Source organism: Schistocerca gregaria, chromosome 7 (assembly GCF_023897955.1).
Source record: "Schistocerca gregaria isolate iqSchGreg1 chromosome 7, iqSchGreg1.2, whole genome shotgun sequence".
In the NCBI taxonomy this organism is placed as follows: domain Eukaryota; kingdom Metazoa; phylum Arthropoda; class Insecta; order Orthoptera; family Acrididae; genus Schistocerca; species Schistocerca gregaria.
Window position 1 is genome coordinate 180,364,952 of NC_064926.1, and position 22,524 is coordinate 180,387,475.

General features: G+C 42.9%; 1 protein-coding gene across 3 annotated transcripts in view; it reads left to right on the forward strand.

Annotated features, from left to right (window-relative positions):
• The window catches only part of LOC126281604 (uncharacterized), a 1,096,782-nt gene that overhangs the window by 819,413 nt on the left and 254,845 nt on the right, over nucleotides 1-22,524 (forward strand). For all 3 annotated transcript variants that reach the window (XM_049980710.1, XM_049980711.1, XM_049980709.1), the window contains one exon: nucleotides 13,617-13,702. In XM_049980710.1, coding sequence (XP_049836667.1) covers nucleotides 13,617-13,702 — 86 coding nt within the window. The remainder of the gene's footprint in view (nucleotides 1-13,616; nucleotides 13,703-22,524) is intronic.

Sequence of the window (22,524 nt, forward strand, 5' to 3'; positions counted from 1 at the left end):
GCTTGGAACCTGGCGAGCTTATCTTCATGCGTCAGATTCTACGGGGCTTTCATAGGCTAACGCCTTGACGTAACCCCAGAAGAAAAAGCGCAGAGGAGTGAGAACCGATGATCGCGCTGGCCATGGGACGGAACCTACCTTCCCATTCCAGTGGTGAAGGAACGTTTTGATCATGTGCTCGCGAAGATTAACATCGTAGTGGGCTAGTGCAAGTCGGGTTGAAACCACATCCTTTAGCTTACAACAATCGGTGCACCCTCTCAGAACTATGTGAATACATCTCACAGGCACACCAGTAACGTGGACCAGTCAAACAGGGAGGCTGCAAGTAAAGTTCTGTTAGGAGACCTTGTTCAATGCCCACTTATACACTCCCGGAAATTGAAATAAGAACACCGTGAATTCATTGTGCCAGGAAGGGGAAACTTTATTGACACATTCCTGGGGTCAGATACATCACATGATCACACTGACAGAACCACAGGCACATAGACACAGGCAACAGAGCATGCACAATGTCGGCACTAGTACAGTGTATATCCACCTTTCGCAGCAATGCAGGCTGCTATTCTCCCATGGAGACGATCGTAGAGATGCTGGATGTAGTCCTGTGGAACGGCTTGCCATGCCATTTCCACCTGGCGCCTCAGTTGGACCAGCGTTCGTGCTGGACGTGCAGACCGCGTGAGACGACGCTTCATCCAGTCCCAAACATGCTCAATGGGGGACAGATCCGGAGATCGTGCTGGCCAGGGTAGTTGACTTACACCTTCTAGAGCACGTTGGGTGGCACGGGATACATGCGGACGTGCATTGTCCTGTTGGAACAGCAAGTTCCCTTGCCGCTCTAGGAATGGTAGAACGATGGGATCGATGACGGTTTGGATGTACCGTGCACTATTCAGTGTCCCATCGACAATCACCAGAGGTGTACGGCCAGTGTAGGAGATCGCTCCCCACACCATGATGCCGTGTGTTGGCCCTGTGTGCCTCGGTCGTATGCAGTCCTGATTGTGGCGCTCACCTGCACGGTGCCAAACACGCATACGACCATCATTGGCAACAAGGCAGAAGCGACTCTCATCGCTGAAGACGACATGTCTCCATTCGTCCCTCCATTCACGCCTGTCGCTACACCACTGGAGGCGGGCTGCACGATGTTGGGGCGAGAGCGGAAGACGGCCTAACGGTGTGCGGGACCGTAGCCCAGCTTCATGGAGACGGTTGCGAATGGTCCTCGCCGATACCCCAGGAGCAACTGTGTCCCTAATTTGCTGGGAGTGGCGGTGCGGTCCCCTACGGCACTGCGTAGGTTCCTACGGTCTTGGCGTGCATCCGTGCGTCGCTGCGGTCCGGTCCCAGGTCGACGGGCACGTGCACCTTCCGCCGACCACTGGCGACAACATCGATGTACTGTGGAGACCTCACGCCCCACGTGTTGAGCAATTCGGCGGTACGTCCACCCGGCCTCCCACATGCCCACTATACGCCCTCGCTCGAAGTCCGTCAACTGCGCATACGGTTCACGTCCACGCTGTCGCGGCATGCTACCAGTGTTAAATACTGCGATGGAGCTCCGTATGCCACGGCAAACTGGCTGACACTGACGGCGGAGGTGCACAAATGGTGCGCAGCTAGCGCCATTCGACGGCCAACACCGCGGTTCCTGGTGTGTCCGCTGTGCCGTGAGTGTGATCATTGCTTGTACAGCTCTCCCGCAGTGTCCGGAGCAAGTATGGTGGGTCTGACACACCGGTGTCAATGTGTTCTTTTTTCCATTTCCAGGAGTGTATGTTGATATAAAATAGTTGCTGGTGGCCACCGATATAGGTGGCGTGTGGATTGTCGTCACTCGAAACATGGTTGTGGACACTGTTTGAAACACCATCACAAGTAACGGAGCTTCATCTGTTAACAATACGAACTAAACAAAATCCAGCGTTATAATACTGCGGTAGATAATCCATCGACAAAAGTGAACTTGCGTCTGAAAATCTGTTTGTCCCAGTACTTACTTCATTATGATAGAGGTTTAATACCTATTCCACCAGTGCCTTCCACAATGTAACCTTCGAAGTGTCCTTTTCGCGCAAGCTGATATGCCCTTTTTGCTTGGTGGTCGGCCACACGATTCTGCAAATGATTCAAATAGCTCTGAGCCATTCACCGGGAATTCGCCATACGCACACCTGCCATCGGATGACCACATTTTCTACCTTGAATCGTCACCCTACACAATGTTTATCCACTGTTCAATCGTCCAGTGTTTACGCTCCTTACACCAAGCGAGGCGTCGTTTGGCGCTCCGATCAACAACTCATAACCGTAACTTCGTCATGATGCTCAATCGGGTACGTGCATTAGTTTATTTTGACCATTTCAGGTCAAATATAGTAATCTTGAATAATTATCATCTATATTATATATCCCGCATTGCCGGATGTTACAGATTAGATGTAGACTTGTTCATAAGTTCATTCATGACTTTTTGTCTGCTACGTCAATAGGATGCTCATGGGTTGTAACCATAGCAAAAACAAATGCTTAACATTTACATCTCAAAAAAAAAAAATTTAGACCTTGTCATAATAATGACGATGTAGGCTTTATATTATCCTTCCCACTCCTAAGTTCTTTAAGATGATTAAACTTCATGATTAAGCACAAAAGTTTCCTAGACAGGTGACACGTTGTAAGCACGTCATGTCTTCCTCATATCATGACCAACGAATACTTCATAAATGTTAAGACAGTCGATCTAAGTACGTTCTGCACAGGATAACATATACGCCCTTTTCCTTAGCTGTACCTTTCTTTTATTTCAGTTTACTAGTATATTCAAGTTCAGGAGTTAGGTTCGCGTCTTGTCCCAGGAAGTACCCTTCACACCGTTTATGCACAGGCACGAGGTATTGAGTCCGCCTAGGCGGGCCTCATGACGCTACGGTCAGTTCCAGTACAGCACTCGTGGCTGCCGCATTGGGTCGTGAAGAGGAGCCGAGGCAGTTTTAGATACGTTTTTACATTCTGACGATAATTTATGGATTTGTAATTTTAGTTTGACGATGTCCACTATGGACAAACGGTAGTAACTTTTATTCTGAAGACGGTTGGATTACCGCGACTAAAACTTATGTAAATATAGGTAATCTGTGCAACTGAAGCTGTAGATTTTTAAAATTAAAATTAATATTGAAACAGTTGCTGACAGGGCCGCGAAATGTTGAAAGTGTAAATAGCGAAAGATCAGTATATGATTTCTGCATACGAGATGAGTTGCCGTTGGTGGGGAGGCTTGCGTGCCTCAGCGATACAGATGGCCGTACCGTAGGTGCAACCACAACGGAGGGGTATCTGTTGAGAGGCCAGACAAACGTGTGGTTCCTGAAGAGGGGCAGCAGCCTTTTCAGTAGTTGCAGGGGCAACAGTCTGGATGATTGACTGATCTGGCCTTGCAATATTAACCAAAACGGCCTTGCTGTAATGGTACTGCGAACGGCTGAAAGCAAGGGGAAACTACAGCCGTAATTTTTCCCGAGGACATGCAGCTTTACTGTATGATTAAATGATGATGGCATCCTCTTGGGTAAAATATTCCGGAGGTAAAATAGTCCCCCATTCGGATCTCCGGGCGGGGACTACTCAGGAGGATGTCGTTATCAGGAGAAAGAAAACTGGCGTTCTACGGATCGGAGCGTGGAATGTCAGATCCCTTAATCGGGCAGGTAGGTTAGAAAATTTAAAAAGGGAAATGGATAGGTTAAAGTTAGATATAGTGGGAATTAGTGAAGTTCGGTGGCAGGAGGAACAAGACTTCTGGTCAGGTGACTACAGGGTTATAAACACAAAATCAAATAGGGGTAATGCAGGAGTAGGTTTAATAATGAATAGGAAAATAGGAATGCGGGTAAGCTACTACAAACAGCATAGTGAACGCATTATTGTGGCCAAGATAGATACGAAGCCGACACCTACTACAGTAGTACAAGTTTATATGCCAACTAGCTCTGCAGATGATGAAGAAATTGAAGAAATGTACGATGAAATAAAAGAAATTATTCAGATAGTGAAGGGAGACGAAAATTTAATAGTAATGGGTGACTGGAATTCGAGTGTAGGAAAAGGGAGAGAAGGAAACATAGTAGGTGAATATGGATTGGGGCTAAGAAATGAAAGAGGAAGCCGCCTAGTAGAATTTTGCACGGAGCACAACTTAATCATAGCTAACACTTGGTTTAAGAATCATGAAAGAAGGTTGTATACGTGGAAGAACCCTGGAGATACTAAAAGGTATCAGATAGATTATATAATGGTAAGACAGAGATTTAGGAACCAGGTTTTAAGTTGTAAGACATTTCCAGGGGCAGATGTGGACTCTGACCACAATCTATTGGTTATGACCTGTAGATTAAAACTGAAGAAACTGCAAAAATGTGGGAAATTAAGGAGATGGGACCTGGATAAACTGAAAGAACCAGAGGTTGTACAGAGTTTCAGAGAGAGCATAAGGGAACAATTGACAGGAATAGGGGAAAGAAGTACAGTAGAAGAAGAATGGGTAGCTCTGAGGGATGTAGTAGTGAAGGCAGCAGAGGATAAAGTAGGTACAAAGACGAGGGCTGCTAAAAATCCTTGGGTAACAGAAGAAATATTGAATTTAATTGATGAAAGGAGAAAATATAAAAATGCAGTAAATGAAGCAGGCAAAAAGGAATACAAACGTCTAAAAAATGAGATCGACAGGAAGTGCAAAATGGCTAAACAGGGATGGCTAGAAGACAAATGTAAGGATGTAGAAGCTTATCTCACTAGGGGTAAGATAGATACTGCCTACAGGAAAATTAAAGAGACCTTTGGAGAGAAGAGAACCACGTGTATGAATATCAAGAGCTCAGATGGCAGCCCAGTTCTAAGCAAAGAAGGGAAGGCAGAAAGGTGGAAGGAGTATATAGAAGGTTTATACAAGGGCGATGTACTTGAGGACAATATTATGGAAATGGAAGAGGATGTAGATGAAGACGAAATGGGAGATACGATACTGCGTGAAGAGTTTGACAGAGCATTGAAAGACCTGAGTCGAAACAAGGCCCCCGGAGTAGACAACATTCCATTAGAACTACTGACGGCCTTGGGAGAGCCAGTCATGACAAAACTCTACCAGCTGGTGAGCAAGATGTATCAGACAGGCGAAATACCCTCAGACTTCAAGAAGAATATAATAATTCCAATCCCAAAGAAAGCAGGTGCTGACAGATGTGAAAATTACCGAACTATCAGTTTAATAAGCCACGGCTGCAAAATACTAACGCGAATTCTTTACAGACGAATGGAAAAACTGGTAGATGCAGACCTCGGGGAGGATCAGTTTGGATTCCGTCGAAATGTTGGAACACGTGAGGCAATACTGACCTTACGACTTATCTTAGAAGAAAGATTAAGAAAAGGCAAACCTACGTTTCTAGCATTTGTAGACTTAGAGAAAGCTTTTGACAATGTTGACTGGAATACTCTTTTTCAAATTCTAAAGGTGGCAGGGGTAAAATACAGGGAGCGAAAGGCTATTTATAATTTGTACAGAAACCAGATGGCAGTAATAAGAGTCGAGGGGCATGAAAGGGAAGCAGTGGTTGGGAAAGGAGTGAGACAGGGTTGTAGCCTCTCCCCGATGTTATTCAATCTGTATATTGAGCAAGCAGTAAAGGAAACAAAAGAAAAATTTGGAGTAGGTATTAAAATTCATGGAGACGAAGTAAAAACTTTGAGGTTCGCCGATGACATTGTAATTCTGTCAGAGACGGCAAAGGACTTGGAAGAGCAGTTGAACGGAATGGACAGTGTCTTGAAAGGAGGATATAAGATGAACATTAACAAAAGCAAAACGAGGATAATGGAATGTAGTCAAATTAAATCGGGTGATGCTGAGGAAATTAGATTAGGAAATGAGACACTTAAAGTAGTAAAGGAGTTTTGCTATTTAGGAAGTAAAATAACTGATGATGGTCGAAGTAGAGAGGATATAAAATGTAGACTGGCAATGGCAAGGAAAGCGTTTCTGAAGAAGAGAAATTTGTTAACATCGAATATAGATTTATGTATCAGGAAGTCGTTTCTGAAAGTATTTGTTTGGAGTGTAGCCATGTATGGAAGTGAAACATGGACGATAACTAGTTTGGACAAGAAGAGAATAGAAGCTTTCGAAATGTGGTGCTACAGAAGAATACTGAAGATAAGGTGGATAGATCACGTATCTAATGAGGAGGTATTGAATAGGATTGGGGAGAAGAGAAGTTTGTGGCACAACTTGACTAGAAGAAGGGATCGGTTGGTAGGACATGTTTTGAGGCATCAAGGGATCACAAATTTAGCATTAGAGGACAGCGTGGAGGGTAAAAATCGTAGAGGGAGACCGAGAGATGAGTACACTAAGCAGATTCAGAAGGATGTAGGTTGCAGTAGGTACTGGGAGATGAAGCAGCTTGCGCAGGATAGAGTAGCATGGAGAGCTGCATCAAACCAGTCTCAGGACTGAAGACAACAACAACACATACGAGATGAGTATTGGAAACATTCTCCTACCGCTAAGGACTCACCCGGAGAGCCGCAAAGTTCCTTCAAGATGAGACCAAGTGAAAAAAGAAGTGTTGAACCACAAACGCTTTGCTTCGAAATCCAGTAAATAAAGAATTTATGTGCACATCAACATACCGTATTAGCACTACCATTTCCTTACATTTAAAACGCACTACCGGCGATTTTTAAGTATTGGACATCTGTGTGCAAATAGAAAAAATTCTCCTCCTGTTAAAAAGGGCAGGACTTGGAATACCCAGATAAACTGTCAAAATGTTTGAATGGTTGTATCACAGACTATACGGGGTTCTCAAAAATTCCCTTTACAAACTTCAAAAAGAAATGGTTCAAATGGCTGTGAGCACCATGGGACTCAACTTCTGACGTCATTAGTCCCCTAGAACTTAGAACTACTTAAACCTAAAGAACCTAAGGACATCACACATATCCATGACCGAGGCAGGATTCGAACCTGGGACCGTAGCGGTCGCGCGGTTCCAGACTGCAGCTCCTAAAACCGCACGGCCACTTTGGCCGGCTTACAGACTTCTATGACCTGTAAAGGGAAGTGAGTACTTAAAGATTTGAAAAGGAACCCATGTCCGGAAATGTACCGTTACCGTGCTACAGCCGTTTGAAAAAACGGCTCTGAGCACTATGGGACTTAAAATTTATGGTCATCAGTCCCCTAGAACTTAGAACTACTTAAACCTAACTAACCTAAGGACAGCACACAACACCCAGCCATCACGAGGCAGAGAAAATACCTGACCTCGCCTGGAATCGAACACGGAAACCCGAGCGCGGGAAGCGAGAACGCTACCGCACGACCATGAAATGCGGACAACAGCCGTTTGAAAACAAGTTTGCCATATAGGTATACAACAAGTTAGTCATGGTGAGGAAAGGGGTGGTGGGAGGGTACGTCGTATCGTCTAATGCCATCTGATGCCTGTCTTACCTCTCTGATCAGATTCGAGCCTCATTCGCGTGTATGTTAGTGTGTACACCTTTGCAGAATACATCTGCATGATCCTTCTGAATGCCGAAGCTCACGATACTGGAAGAGCTGCTTGTCGCCGTTACCAAGATCGTTCTCAACAAAGACCGACAACATCGCATATAATTTTTGCCACCACTACGCAACGGTTTCGAGAGTAGATACCTTCACCGTCAGCAGATATGACTATGGTGCTCTAAGGAGACACCGCGCGACCGATTTGAAACAGGCCGTACTGCGTCACGTGGAAAAGCAAACATCAACGAGAACACGAGCGATTTCTTTGTCCACTAATGAGTGGAACCGTGAAACATATGATGTAGTGGGTCACGCATGGCCAATTACTTGTGAAAGAGGTCGCGTTACCAACATATTTTCAGATGGTTTTAGTAAGGAAACTAATGAAAATATGGTCTACTCACTCCTCTCTACAAGTCGTAAAGGTTTTTAACGAGAATTTCCGAACCCCCCAGTGTATCTGGCTCTGTTGCTACATAGCACCTCTTCCTCAGTGGTTTCACTGGCTACAACTGTAACAATGATGTTCTTCGTTTTTTGATCGGATGTCGCTCAGAATGAAATCTTCATTGGGAACTTTCTACAATGCCAAACATGGAGGAGACTTCACTATTGCTAAAGGAAGCATAAGTGTAAAACACATAATTTATGTACATTAACGTTATTTTCACTTTAATAAAAAATTTAGCGAGTCACGCAGATTCAGTGTTAGAAGCATATGAACTTAGAACAAGATGTCCAGCATAACTTCGAGCAGAAGCTCATTCAATAAAAGGTTATAGGAAGCAACGCCCAAAAAATTCAGACTTTCAGGGTAGGTAGTTGTGTCATTGATGACTTTTGTTTTATGTTAATTAGTCTGTGGTCGAAGGCTTGCTTCCTGACTCACGTTTTGTCTTCTAGAGCTAAGGCGATCATCAGAGGTTATAAAGACTAAGATACCAGAAGCAGACCTAAATAAACTAAGGAAGCCGAAATTACACTCTCACTGCTGTGCCCGTCCTACCATTTGCAAAAGTCCTCGTTACGATATCTTGAACTATTTATGAAGTATGAATGAAAATTGTCATTACCACATAGTAGTGGATAATTCTGTTATTTTTCATTAATGTTTCGAGAAATTTTACTACATTTTAGTATTCTTTTACGTTTAGTTTTTTTTTTTCATTTTTTTTACAGGATCAGAGGCTTTAACTTGTTTTAATACAGTTAAAAGTTACAACACAACTTCATACGTAGCAGAACGTGGGAATATCAATATCTTTTTGTAAATTATTGTCACTGCCATAAGATTGTTTCGTGTCATTAAAACTATATGAAGCGGCTATAGCTACTTTTAGAAAGTTTTCATCTTATCATAATACAGAATCTTACAGTATCGACACATGAACTGTCTCTGGTGACATCTGGGAACCAACACAGTGAATGCTGGAGAGACTGCGAACGCCAATGACCCTAACGCGCTGCTTCTCGGTTTGCGGAATGTAATGTACCAGTTATAGCCAAGAATTAAAGCAACTGAGTTAGCAGTGACCTTAGAAAGGAGTCCACGTATATCTAGTTATCTTTTATTTTTTGCAATCTACAGTCAAATGAATTTTTTTGAACAGCGATACTGTCGCTTTTTGCAGTGTAAATTATTTATTTATAAAGTTGACAATCACCATTTTGCTATCTCTTAATTTTCAAGAGCGACAAATCCCGTGCTTAAGTAGATTTAAAAATTTAAATCTGTCAAGTAATGTGTATATGTCGGAGTATCATACTATACTACCATCAGAAACACCGCACAGTACTGTCAAATGTGCATATTGATGAAAGAAAATGATTTTCCTTGCGGTTTTGTGAGAATTCATTTTGTCGTTTAGGATTTGTAATATACGTATTTTATGATATCTTAATAAATGAAATATTGGTAAATGAATTTCAAGAATGAGAGCATGAGTGATGAGGGCTACTCGAGGAAATATTGTAAAAGTTGAGTACAATATTAATGACGAAGGTAACAATAACATTGATGTTTTGATTCCATCTCATAATTCAAATTATGACTGTATTACAGAAGCGCATGGGGAACTGAATGTAAATGACAGATTGAGTGATATTCATATGCCAGGTAGTGAAGACGAACTTAGTGGTGAGAGTCCCAAATGATTTGATCCAAGGGAAATGCGACGTGCAATAATGCAAATGTCAAAAGGTTTCCATAGCAGACTGAACAAGATAATAGTGAAACAGTACAAACTACTGGGGGAATTGTGTAGGCGAATTGAACAAAATAGTGAAAGTAAAAAGTTTTGGAAAAAACTAGTAAAATCACTAATGATTCAACTGATTACCTGACAGAATCTAACAAAGATTCTAAGACTGAAAAAAAAGGAATTTGACTAACAAAACTTTGTAATGACGAATATGAATACTGTATATGTTGATGGAACTTGATAGGAGAGTAAATGCCGAAAACAATCAAATAAATTAGGCTACTGCAAGTACTGACAGATTATTTACTACCAAAATAAGGCACATGGGTATGATAATGAAAATGGGGAACAGTGAGATGTACAGTTATGAATGAAAATCAAACTTAGAGGACAGTTTATGTGAAAATGCGAAAATAAAGATGAAACAAGGGAAACTGTTTAAAAATGCACCGAAAAAATAATTGTAAAATGTAGGTATAGTAATATTAATGATCAAATATCGGAAGAACGTATTTAACTGTTATACAATTGGTGTTGATAACAGATAAATTGTCAAGTACAGGTAACATAGATATTAATTATGTAAAGTAACCATTTTGTGACAATTATGAGAAATATAATTCCGCTTCTCATAACTTTTGCAGCTGAAAGCGGAACTTTATTGTGAAAATAAAAATATTCATGAAGCAATTAACGATAAAATATGGCAGATACCAGGCAGAGGATTATACGGAAAGAGACGGTAAAGAAACTGCTGAGGAAACAGCAGAAAATATTTTCCGAAATACTCGTTCTTAGAAAGGACCATGGTTACCGCATTGGAGAAAACGAACGTAGCGCTTTCAGACTGCCTCATTGCATCATACGCATGGTAAAATGTAAAGCTCTAGATTATAACATTAATTATTTTGAAAGTAAGTGGTGTTTCGAAATGCATGTGCTACACCGAAGGCATTAAACATTACTGTATCTAAGTATTTGATTTTGTCGTCATTACACTGGTGTATCAGATGCTTCTTTTATGAAGACATAAATGACAAACTAGAGATAGCCATATAACGTGTACATGTTTTCCGTGTGGTCTTTCATTGTCGTACGTGAATTACCTGTACGTCTTTTCGTTAGTTCTTAATTCTCTGAAATAAGGTTACATTGTATTGCTTATGCACACTCTAAGACAAAAATAGATACATCACGAAGGGATTATCCGAATGGGAAGGAAATCTGTAGATGTGACTTACATGTACAAATAAACATAAGGCAACACTTTCAGAAAAACTGAATCAAAATTTATTGACAGAGTTATTGAATGTCGTCTTGACGTACATAGCGCCAAATTTAATGCAACTGGTACCTTATATCAAAGAAATTACGAACTGGTTGGAGGGTCTTGCCCATAATGCTCCAATTTTTTCAGTTGGAGAAGTCTCTGGCGTCCTTGCTGACGAAGACGGGGTGTGGTAATAACGAAGACAAGCAGTGCGAACTCTCTCCGCGTGTGGGCGGCCATTTTCTTGGCGAAGCTTGGTGAAGCTTAGGATGGCTGATCATGAAGCGCACCAAAAAGAGGTAATAGAGTATCGTAGACGTATCGCTGTACTGTAAGGGTGCCACTGATAACAATCAAAGAGTACCAGCTATGAAAAGAAATGGCACCCCTACCACCCCCCTCCCTCCCCCCCCCCACCCGACAATTACTCCTGACAGTTAAGCCATATGGCATGTGACAGTCCGGTTGGTATCCCACTGCTCGCTAATGGCGTCTCCAGAGGCATCTTCGTTGATCATTGTGGCTCAGTTTGAAGCTGGACTCATCACTGAAGACAATTCTACTCCAGTCGATTAGATTCCAGCGAAGAAGAGTCTGGAGACGCCCTGGACGGTGGTGGGATGCTTATCTGACTGTCCTCAGCTGAGAACGTTTTGATCATTCTGGGCGTTGCCCTGCAAGCAACCCGGGATTTGGGCGATTCGACCGAATTTGGCTCGATATCTCTCAGGAGGACATTCAACAACTCTGTCAATCGACTCCGAGTCGTTAAATTGCTTGCATGAGGACTAGAGATGGACCTACGTGCGACAAACTTTCTGAATTTGTGAGTCTCTTTCTCTTGAAGAAATCACCCCCTTCTCCTGAAAGTGTAATCATTTGGTTGTCCGTACGTGTACGTCACAACTACCGATTTCCATGTCATTCAGTGGCTGTACGTGTACTGATGAGAATTTTGGGAACATTGGCGGCGGTTGCTCCGCAAGTTCATGCCATCCTTCATCTGAGTTAGTCGACATCTGTGTGAAATGACGCTACTGAAATAACCGTTTGAAGAGCTAAACAGTGGAGTGATTTTACAAGAGTTCTTTCCTACGCCGCTTCCTAACCACCTAATTTGAACGATCTATTGACACGTAATCAGCATGGCTTCAGAAAACATCGCTCTTGTGCAACGCAGCTAGCTCTTTATTCACACGAAGTAATGGCCGCTATCGACAGGGGATCTCAAGTTGATTCCGTATTTCTAGATTTCCGGAAAGCTTTTGACACCGTTCCTCACAAGCGACTTCTAATCAAGCTGCGGAGCTATGGGGTATCGTCTCAGTTGTGCGACTGGATTCGTGATTTCTTGTCAGGAAGGTCGCAGTTCGTAGTAATAGACGGCAAATCATCGAGTAAAACTGAAGTGATATCAGGTGTTCCCCAGGGAAGCGTCCTGGGACCTCTACTGTTCCTGATCTATATAAATGACCTGGGTGACAATCTGAGTAGTTCTCTTAGACTGTTCGCAGATGATGCTGTAATTTACCGTCTAGTAAGGTCATCCGAAGACCAGTATCAGCTGCAAAGCGATTTAGAAAGGATTGCTGTATGGTGTGTCAGGTGGCAGTTGACGCTAAATAACGAAAAGTGTGAGATGATCCACATGAGTTCCAAAAGAAATCCGTTGGAATTCGATTACTCGATAAATAGTACAATTCTCAAGGCTGTCAATTCAACTAAGTACCTGGGTGTTAAAATTACGAACAACTTCAGTTGGAAGGACCATATAGATAATATTGTCGGGAAGGCGAGCCAAAGGTTGCGATTCATTGGCAGGACACTTAGAAGATGCAACAAGTCCACTAAAGAGACAGTTTACACTACACTCGTTCGTCCTCTGTTAGAATATTGCTGCGCGGTGTGGGATCCTTACCAGGTGGGATTGACGGAGGACATCGAAAGGGTGCAAAAAAGGGCAGCTCGTTTTGTATTATCGCGTAATAGGGGAGAGAGTGTGGCAGTTATGATACACGAGTTGGGATGGAAGTCATTACAGCATAGACGTTTTTCGTCGCGGAGAGAACTTTTTACGAAATTTCAGTCACCAACTTTCTCTTCCGAATGCGAAAATATTTTGTTGAGCCCAACCTACATAGGTAGGAATGATCATCAAAATAAAATAAGAGTAATCAGAGCTCGAACAGAAAGGTTTAGGTGTTCGTTTTTCTCGCTCGCTGTACGGGAGTGGAATAGTAGAGAGATAGTATGATTGTGGTTCGATGAACCCTCTGCCTAGCACTTAAATGAGAATTGCAGAGTAGTCATGTAGATGTAGATGTAGATGTAGATGTAATTTACTCTAGGTTAAGATCGATAAACCATTTTTCACAGTGCCATCAATGACGCCAGCCTACAATGGGACAAGAGCAGCAAAAATAATCCCCCGCTAAAGCTGAACTTTTGTGGATGTGAGCTTCTATTGTACCTATAATCCTTCCATTCCTTTAATTACATATCTCTTTCGCTACAGATGATTTCGAGCTTTGTTCATTTTTCTACGGCACTGTTTCAGGCGTGCAGATCGCGTACCTGACCATAATAGGCACGCAGCTCTTCATGATCGCTCTCAGCGTACTGCTCCTCGCCGCCATCTTCAAGGTTAGTTTAACATCTCTCTCATCCTCTGCAGATTGTGGGAACTATTAGCTGAAAAAATGTCCATGCAGTACATACCTGTGAGAGCTTCATCATATCAAGTGAATTCAACTGTTTTATGCTGAAAAAGTAATTCTCATCTTTATATTTATCGTTGCACAATAAAGGTAATACGGTAATACTGCAATTTCAGAAGGGGTCTTCAAATGAGACTGCCTTTCACACATTCTGCCTCTACACTTTACGTATTGACACATTTGACGACATGCCATTAAAGGCATCTCTCTGAGTAAACAATCAAAATTGTCAGAGAAGAGAAATTTAATAGAAGTAACGACAGTGCTATCAAATGCCAATCGATTTAATGTGCGCAAAGAGTGACGCAAGTAGTACTGCGTAAATCAACAAATGTGGCAGGGGGTGTGCTTCTAACTGGCGAGAAACCTTCAGAGCAGTTTTACGAGGGCTGCCCAGAAAGTAATACACCGCATTTTTTCATCAACAATTCTTTATTGAAAATAATGAGAATTACTCACACGAAAAAATGGTGATTTATCTACAAACCCTATTTTTCCACGTTATCTCCGTCACGTTCTGTGACCTCCCTCCAGCACGAAATAAGGGCGTGTATACCCTGTCGGTACTAACCCATGTCCTGTTGGCGACTGATTACCTGAGGTGTTAAGTCCCATAGTGCTCTGAACCATTTTTGAACCATTACTTTCTGGGAAACCGTTGAATAAGGTACATTACAATAGTTCCTTTTCTTCCTGGATGTAAATAACTTCCTATTTAATGTACGAGAAACAGTAAAATTCATCCCCAGCATAAAGAGAGCTAAACAGACGTATTTAACAGGATAAATAAGAAAAACTGTTATTTCGGCAAATAAGTATTTTGTTTGTGGAGAGTTTGCAATACTGATAAATAAAAGTAAAAAAGCAACATATTCAGTCAGCGCAACAAAGGAAAGAACAGCAACTACAAGGTAATACCCACGTTTTTCCAACATGAAGTCTGGGCAGGACCAGAAATCAGGAAAGCAAATTCTAATTTGCAGTTCAGTCACAATTGCGTCTTATTAAGCTGGCGACTAGTTTAGAATTGCCGAGATCATTTTCAAGCCAATCCTATTAAAGCTAAAATATATACATGTATAAGAACACATAAATATAAAATTTGGAAAACAAAATACTGTTCTCAAGGTTTCAGTAACTGTTCACAGAACTGTAAAATACAGTGCACTAACAGTGCTAGGTTAGGCGACAACCACTCTAGTTCAACCGCACTTCGTGAATATATATATATATATATATATATATATATATATATATATATATATATATATATATATTCCTGGAAACTAAAATAAGAACACCGTGAATTCATTGTCCCAGGAAGGGGAAATCTTATTGACATATTCCTGGGGTCAGATACATCACATGATCACACTGCCAGAACCACAGGCACATAGACACAGGCAACAGAGCATGCAAAATGTTGGCACTAGTACAGTGTATATCCACCTTTCGCAGCAATGCAGGCTGCTATTCTCCCATGGAGACGATCGTAGAGATGCTAGATGCAGTCCTGTGGAACGGCTTGCCATGCCATTTCCACTTGGCGCCTCAGTTAGACCAGCGTTCGTGCTGGACGTGCAGACCGCGTGAGACGACGCTTCATCCAGTCCCAAACATGCTCAATGGGGGACAGATCCGGAGATCTTGCTGGCCAGCGTAGTTGACCTACACCTTCTAGAGCACGTTGGGCGGCACGGGATACTTGAGGACGTGCATTGTCCTGTTGGAACAGCAAGTTCCCTTGCCGGTCTAGGAATGGTAGAACGATGGGTTCGATGACGGTTTGGATGTACCTTGCACTATTCAGTGTCCCCTCGACGATCGCCAGAGGTGTACGGCCAGTGTAGGAGATCGCTCCCCACACCATGATGCCGGGTGTTGGCCCTGTGTGCCTCGGTCGTATGCAGTCTTGATTGTGGCGCTCACCTGCACGGCGCCAAACACGCATACGACCATCATTGGCACCAAGGCAGAAGCGACTCTCATCGCTGATGACGACACGTCTCCATTCGTCCCTCCATTCACGCCTGTCGCGACACCACTGGAGGTGGACTGCACGATGTTGTGGCGTGAGCGGAAGACGGCCTAGCGGTGTGCGGGACCGTAGCCCAGCTTCATGGAGACGGTTGCGAATGGTCCTCGCCGATACCCCAGGAGCAACAGTGTCCCTAATTTGGGAAGTGGCAGTGCGGTCCCCTACGGCACTGCGTAGGATCCTACAGTCTTGGCGTGCATCCGTGCGTCGCTGCGGTCCGGTCCCAGGTCGACGGGCACGTACACCTTCCGCCGACCACTGGCGACAACATCGATGTACTGTGGAGACCTCACGCCCCACGTGTTGAGCAATTCGGCGGTACGTCCACCCGGCCTCCCGCATGCCCACTATACGCCCTCGCTCAAAGTCCGTCAACTGCACATACGGTTCACGTCCACGCTGTCGCGGCATGCTACCAGTGTTAAAGACTGCGATGGAGCTCCGTATGCCACGGCAAACTGGCTGACACTGACGGCGGCGGTGCACAAATGCTGCGCAGCTAGCGCCATTCGACGGCCAACACCGCGGTTCCTGGTGTGTCCGCTGTGCCGTGCGTGTGATCATTGCTTGTACAGCCCTCTCGCAGTGGCCGGAGCAAGTATGGTGGGTCTGACACATCGGTGTCAATGTGTTCTTTTTTCCATTTCCAGGAGTATATATATATATATATATATATATATATATATATATATATATATATATATATATATATATATATGTTAAGAAATTGGTTTGACATTTCATGTGACTATGTATAATATTTGTATTACCTGTGTGAGTGAAATGATTCTCCCCTAATCAAGCACTATTAGTGCACGTATCTTTACAGTTCAGCGAATAACTACTGAAATCTTAACACCCGTATTTTGTTTTTGTGTGTTCTTATCAACGTTAGTATTTTAACGTTAATACGTATGGCCTGAAAATGAGCATGTTACTTAGAAACTGATCGTCGGCTTATTATAACGCAAGTATGGAGGAATTACGATAAATAGTTCATAAGATAATATGTGGCAGGGATCTAGTAACTGAAATGTAAGTCTTCCAAACACTTTTACGTTGAACAGATTCATGAGAGCTCTAATTGAAAGAAATTAAAAGAAATATAAAACGCTATGTGTCCTGTCTTCCATGAGTCAGTTCAGCTGCTTTTATGTCATAATATGTCTTCGACTCACGAATCAGTAACTTTACATATTTAGTTCATTGTAAATCCTGTATGCCAAGTGAAGTTACTTTCCAGCGTAATACGATGTTGAGAATGTCATATAACAATAGCGCACAAAGGAAAAGACTCTGAGGAGCACATCCACGATCATCTCGCAAATTATCGTTCTGCGACTTACTTATCTTAGCAACAGTTTGACTTTGCACACTTTCGCTCACAAAACTTGGGCTAAACACTGTTACAGTTCACAAGTAACAACGAATTCATAAAATATAGTATTACAAGCAAAATTTCCTTTTCTTTCTCCTTTATTTAGACTACTTTAACTGTGAAATGGATGAATAATTCTGTTGTCGACATATTTTATCATCTGTCTAATAATTCAAGCCGACTAACATGTAGCAAAGCTACAAGCGTAAATAATTTAGTCTTTGGAAACTGTTTCTGTTCCATCGATAAGCTACTGTTAAATGTTACCTCCGTGTTTTGCGAGCAGAAAGTAACAGAACATTAACAAAGTTTACTGAAATCATACACGGCGCAAAAATTTCCCTTTTACTGCGAGAACGCTTTCTTTTCCACTACTGTGCAGGAATAGCAGTTTACACACCACATGTAAAACACGTCTCACTTTTCATTGCTTTGCCTCTGCCAGTGAACTGGTATGAAGCATGAATATTCCTTTCTGTAGGAACTCCACCAGTAGGATGACACACGAAGCAGAAATGTAGATAAAGGAGATCCGTCGCCCGTGCTTACGGAGTGTCTGTGATTCGCGCAGACAGCTGCGAGGTCACGCTTTTTTAGTATGCAATAAACCGGCCTGCAGCGAAGTAAGACAGACGTGTGCTTAATTTCCCCAGGGTGAACAGAAAATTAAAACTGTACATCCTGGTTGAAACACCCTTGAAATTGCATTCGCGTCGTGCCGAGCGCAAAGAAATATCTGCTGCGGACGTGACGTGAAGTCATTTGTCCTGCCAGATAAGTCAACATCCAGCAAGAGGAAATTGAACAACCGCCATTCCCTCAGTATGAGAAGCTATTTGAAAAACATTCTTCTACTTCCTGTTAGTTTTTCAATCCTTATATCGGAACTACAAATGCAAGGTATCGTATTTAACTTCATAGGTCATCAGAATAAACTCTGAAGAAGTAAATAAAAAACACAATACCGACTTATGCTGCAATTGTTGTTTAGTGGGTGGTCTTCTAGATTAGGAGGCACTTCTTCATGGAAATATTAAAGAATTACAATTCCAATTTTGAAGGTTGTCAGATTATTAGACAAAAGGCTTCAGGCATTAAACGTACCGTTTTATAATAGAATTTTTTCTAAACAATCATAAATATTTAAAACAACAAGTTTTTAAGTTGGACCAAAAATACTAAAATAATTTATCTTAGACCCGTAGAGATTCCTAACCCCGTACAGAAAGTTCTGACATTTTGGGCTTGTCATTGTTTCAACAGGTATGGAAATACTAGTAATATTTATAACGAAAAACGTAGGGTGCATATAATACATAATCGATGCATAAATAGTCCACCTGCTAACTATTATCTATTGGATGTTCTCCACGCTTGTCATTATAAAATTTGGAAGTATTATCACATCTTTTAAAAACTCTCAAGCACAAATTTTTAGGACTGTCTCTATACGGGCTAGACATTTACATGGGACTCCGAGACACTGTCTCGTAAAATATGATTTGTTTTTAAAATGAAAAATATTAAAAATTAATTTTTATGTAAGTAACTACTTTCAGCTTTTTGGTGTTGTGTATGTGCGAAATTTATCAACGGATTTTAGCCATTTTGAAGAGATTATTTTTATTTCGATAATTATTGATATACCAACTAAGAAACCAGGCGTTGTCCGGGTTTACGAGTATGTATAGCTGTGCGTCCACGCACCTATCACGCACTGCCTGACCTTGTACTTAACTTTTACCACGTCATTTCATGTGACCTACGTGTCGTGCATTCATATAAATATGGAAGTGCATTCAGTAACATCTGTCGATAATCTCTACAAAGTGTGTTGCGAATTTAATCAGTATTAACGAAGTAAGAAATTTAAATTCATGCACAATGTAGTAGTTAGGGACACATGTTTATGGTGTCGTATCTCTTAAACCATGAGGCTTACAGTGATATTATATTGTTGGTGCATTCAGCGGCATATGTGGTCACTGTCTGAGAAATTAATTGCGAATAGACTTAGTACCAATACGTTGTAACTTTAAACTTCATGCATGATACGGCAGTTTCATACTGATTTCCTTACTTTTGACGTCATATCTCCAGAACTATGTGCCTTGCAATGATATAATTTTTCACTTACATTCAGTGGTATATTGGTATACACACTGTAAACTGTGTCGCGAACACAATAGTAAAGAGGTAATAAATTACAATGTCATGCGCCACACGACACTTCTGCTCCATGAACCTAGGAAAAGCAGTAAGGGATAAACATTTTCCTTTCATCATTTTGTAGAGGTTATCAAGAAGAGAAACTTTCGTGGATGTTTGAAATTTTGTGTAAAGTTTGTTGCAAGTCGCTGTGTGCTCTCATTCTCAGATACTGAATGAATAAAGTCTCGGAATATACGCGTCACCGACTACCCTTATTTTCTGATCCCACGCCCTACCACTTCGACAGGAAAGTGGTTCTTACCCTTCATCTACTGTCCCCTGACGGAAAGGTATATGTTGACTAAGTTTGGCTGAAATTTACACGCATACACACAACACACAACACACACACACAAATACTTATAACCATTTCCAGATCGATTGCGGTTGGTAGCCAGGTCTAGTGTTAGCGTCATTGATTCGTAATTAAGACGTCCTCGTTCCCGGATTCGAAACTGGTCACTGCTTAAATTCTGATTAATCATCACCTTTGGCGCCGAAGACTTTCAGTATAGGAAGACACCATCATTATGCCAACGGCCTTGTCAAAGAGGGTGGAGGAACGGACAGAGGTCAAGGGTACTCTCTTGTCCTTGGGGTGGAAAAATGCCCCTATAGGCGGACGAATCAGCAATGATCAACGGCATGAGGATGCAGAAGGCAATGGAAACCACTGCATTAAAGACACATAACGTGTATCCACAGGACAGGTGGCCTGAAACTGAAAAACTGTGATGATGATCTCTCCATTGCCGAAAGATTGCGGAATAGTTCCCATTTGGATCTCCAGGAAGACTGCTAAGGTGGAGGTGACCATGAGTAAAATATGGATTAACCAACGAAAGGATAACATTTAAGGAGTCGGGGTGGGGGATGTCAGAAGCTTGAACGCCTAGGGAAGCTATAAAATCTGAAAAGTGAAATGCACAAACGCAGTACAGATATAGTACAGGTTAGTGACACGAAAAGGAAAAAAAAGGACTTCTGGTCACCTGAGTATAGGGTAATGTCAACAGCAGCAGAAAATGATGTAATGGGAGTGCGATTCGTTAAGAATAGGAAGGTAGGGCAGACATGCCCTCGTTTCAAGCTGGATACGAAGAGATAAAGCATAAGAGAATACTGAAAGTGTAATACGGTGTGTAAAGTGGGATTAAATTTTAATAGTCACTAGGGACTGGAATGCAGTTGTAAGTGGAAGAGAAGAAGAAAACTTTATGGGAGAGTATTATCTTGGGACAAGAAATGAATGAGGAGAATGACTAGTTCAGTTCTGTAATAAATTTCAGCAAGTATTGGAGAATAATCTATTCAAGAATCACAAGATGAGGACGTATACTTCCAAAATACCATGTGATAGGGGAAGATTTCAGTTAGATTACATTTCGAGACCAGATACTGGACTGTAAGGCGTACTCAGGAGCACATACAGGTTCAGATCATAATGTAGTAGTGACAAAGAGAGGGCTGAAGTTTAAGAGACTAAGAAAGAAGAATCAGTACTCAAAGAATGGGAATACGGAAGTACCAAAGACTGAAGAGATACACCTGAAGTTCTTTAAGGCTATTGACACGGCAATAACGAATAGTTCAGGAGGCAGTGAACTTTAAGTTGAATGGACATCTCTAAAAAGGGTAATCACAGTTGCTGGAAGGAAAAAATAGGTACAAAGAAAGAAACAGTGAAGAAACTATGTATAACATAAGAAATACACTCCTGGAAATGGAAAAAAGAACACATTGACACCGGTGTGTCAAACCGACCATACTTGCTCCGTACACTGCGATAGGGCTGTACAAGCGATGATCACACGCACGGCACAGCGGACACACCAGGAACCGCGGTGTTGGCCGTCGAATGGCACTAGCTGCGCAGCATTTGTGCACCGCCGCCGTCAGTGTCAGTCAGTTTGCCGTGGCATACGGAGCTTCATCGCAGTCTTTAACACTGGTAGCATGCCGCGACAGCGTGGACGTCAACCGTATGTGCAGTTGACGGACTTTGAGCGAGGGCGTATAGTGGGCATGCGGGAGGCCGGGTGGACGTACCGCCGAATTGCTCAACACGTGGGGCGTGAGGTCTCCACAGTACATCGATGTTGTCGCCAGTGGTCGGCGGAAGGTGCACGTGCCCGTCGACCTGGGACCGGACCGCAGCGACGCTCAGATGCACGCCAACACCGTAGGATCCTACACAGTGCCGTAGGGGACCGCACCGCCACTTCCCAGCAAATTAGGGACACTGTTGCTCCTGGGGTATCAGCGAGGACCATTTGCAACCGTCTACATGAAGCTGGGCTACGGTCCCGCACACCGTTAGGCCGTCTTCCGCTCACTCCCCAACATCGTGCAGCCCGCCTCCAGTGGTGTCGCGACAGGCGTGAATGGGGGGACGAATGGAGACGTGTCGTCTTCAGCGATGAGAGTCGCTTCTGCCTTGGTGCCAATGATGGTCGTATGCGTGTTTGGCGCCGTGCAGGTGAGCGCCACAATCAGGACTGGTGTGGGGAGCGATCTCCTACACTGGCCGTACACCTCTGGTGATCGTCGAGGGGACACTGAATAGTGCACGGTACATCCAAACCGTCATCGAACCCATCGTTCTACCATTCCTAGACCGGCAAGGGAACTTGCTGTTCCAACAGGACAATGCACGTCCTCATGTATCCCGTGCCACCCAACGTGCTCTAGAAGGTGTAAGTCAACTACACTGGCCAGCAAGATCTCCGGATCTGTCCCCCATTGAGCATATGTGGGACTGGATGAAGCGTCATCTCACTCGGTCTGCACGTCCAGCACGAACGCTGGTCCAACTGAGGCGCCAGGTGGAAATGGCATGGCAAGCTGTTCCACAGGACTACATCCAGCATCTCTACGATCGTCTCCATGGGAGAATGGCAGCCTGCATTGCTGCGGAAGGTGGATGTACACTGTACTAGTGCCGACATTGTGCATGCTCTGTTGCCTGTGTCTATGTGCCTGTGGTTCTGTCACTGTAATCATGTGATGTATCTGACACCAGGAATGTGTCAATAAAGTTTCCCCTTCCTGGGACAATGAATTCACGGTGTTCTTATTTCAATTTCCAGGAGAGTACCTCAGTTGATCGATTAAAGAAGGA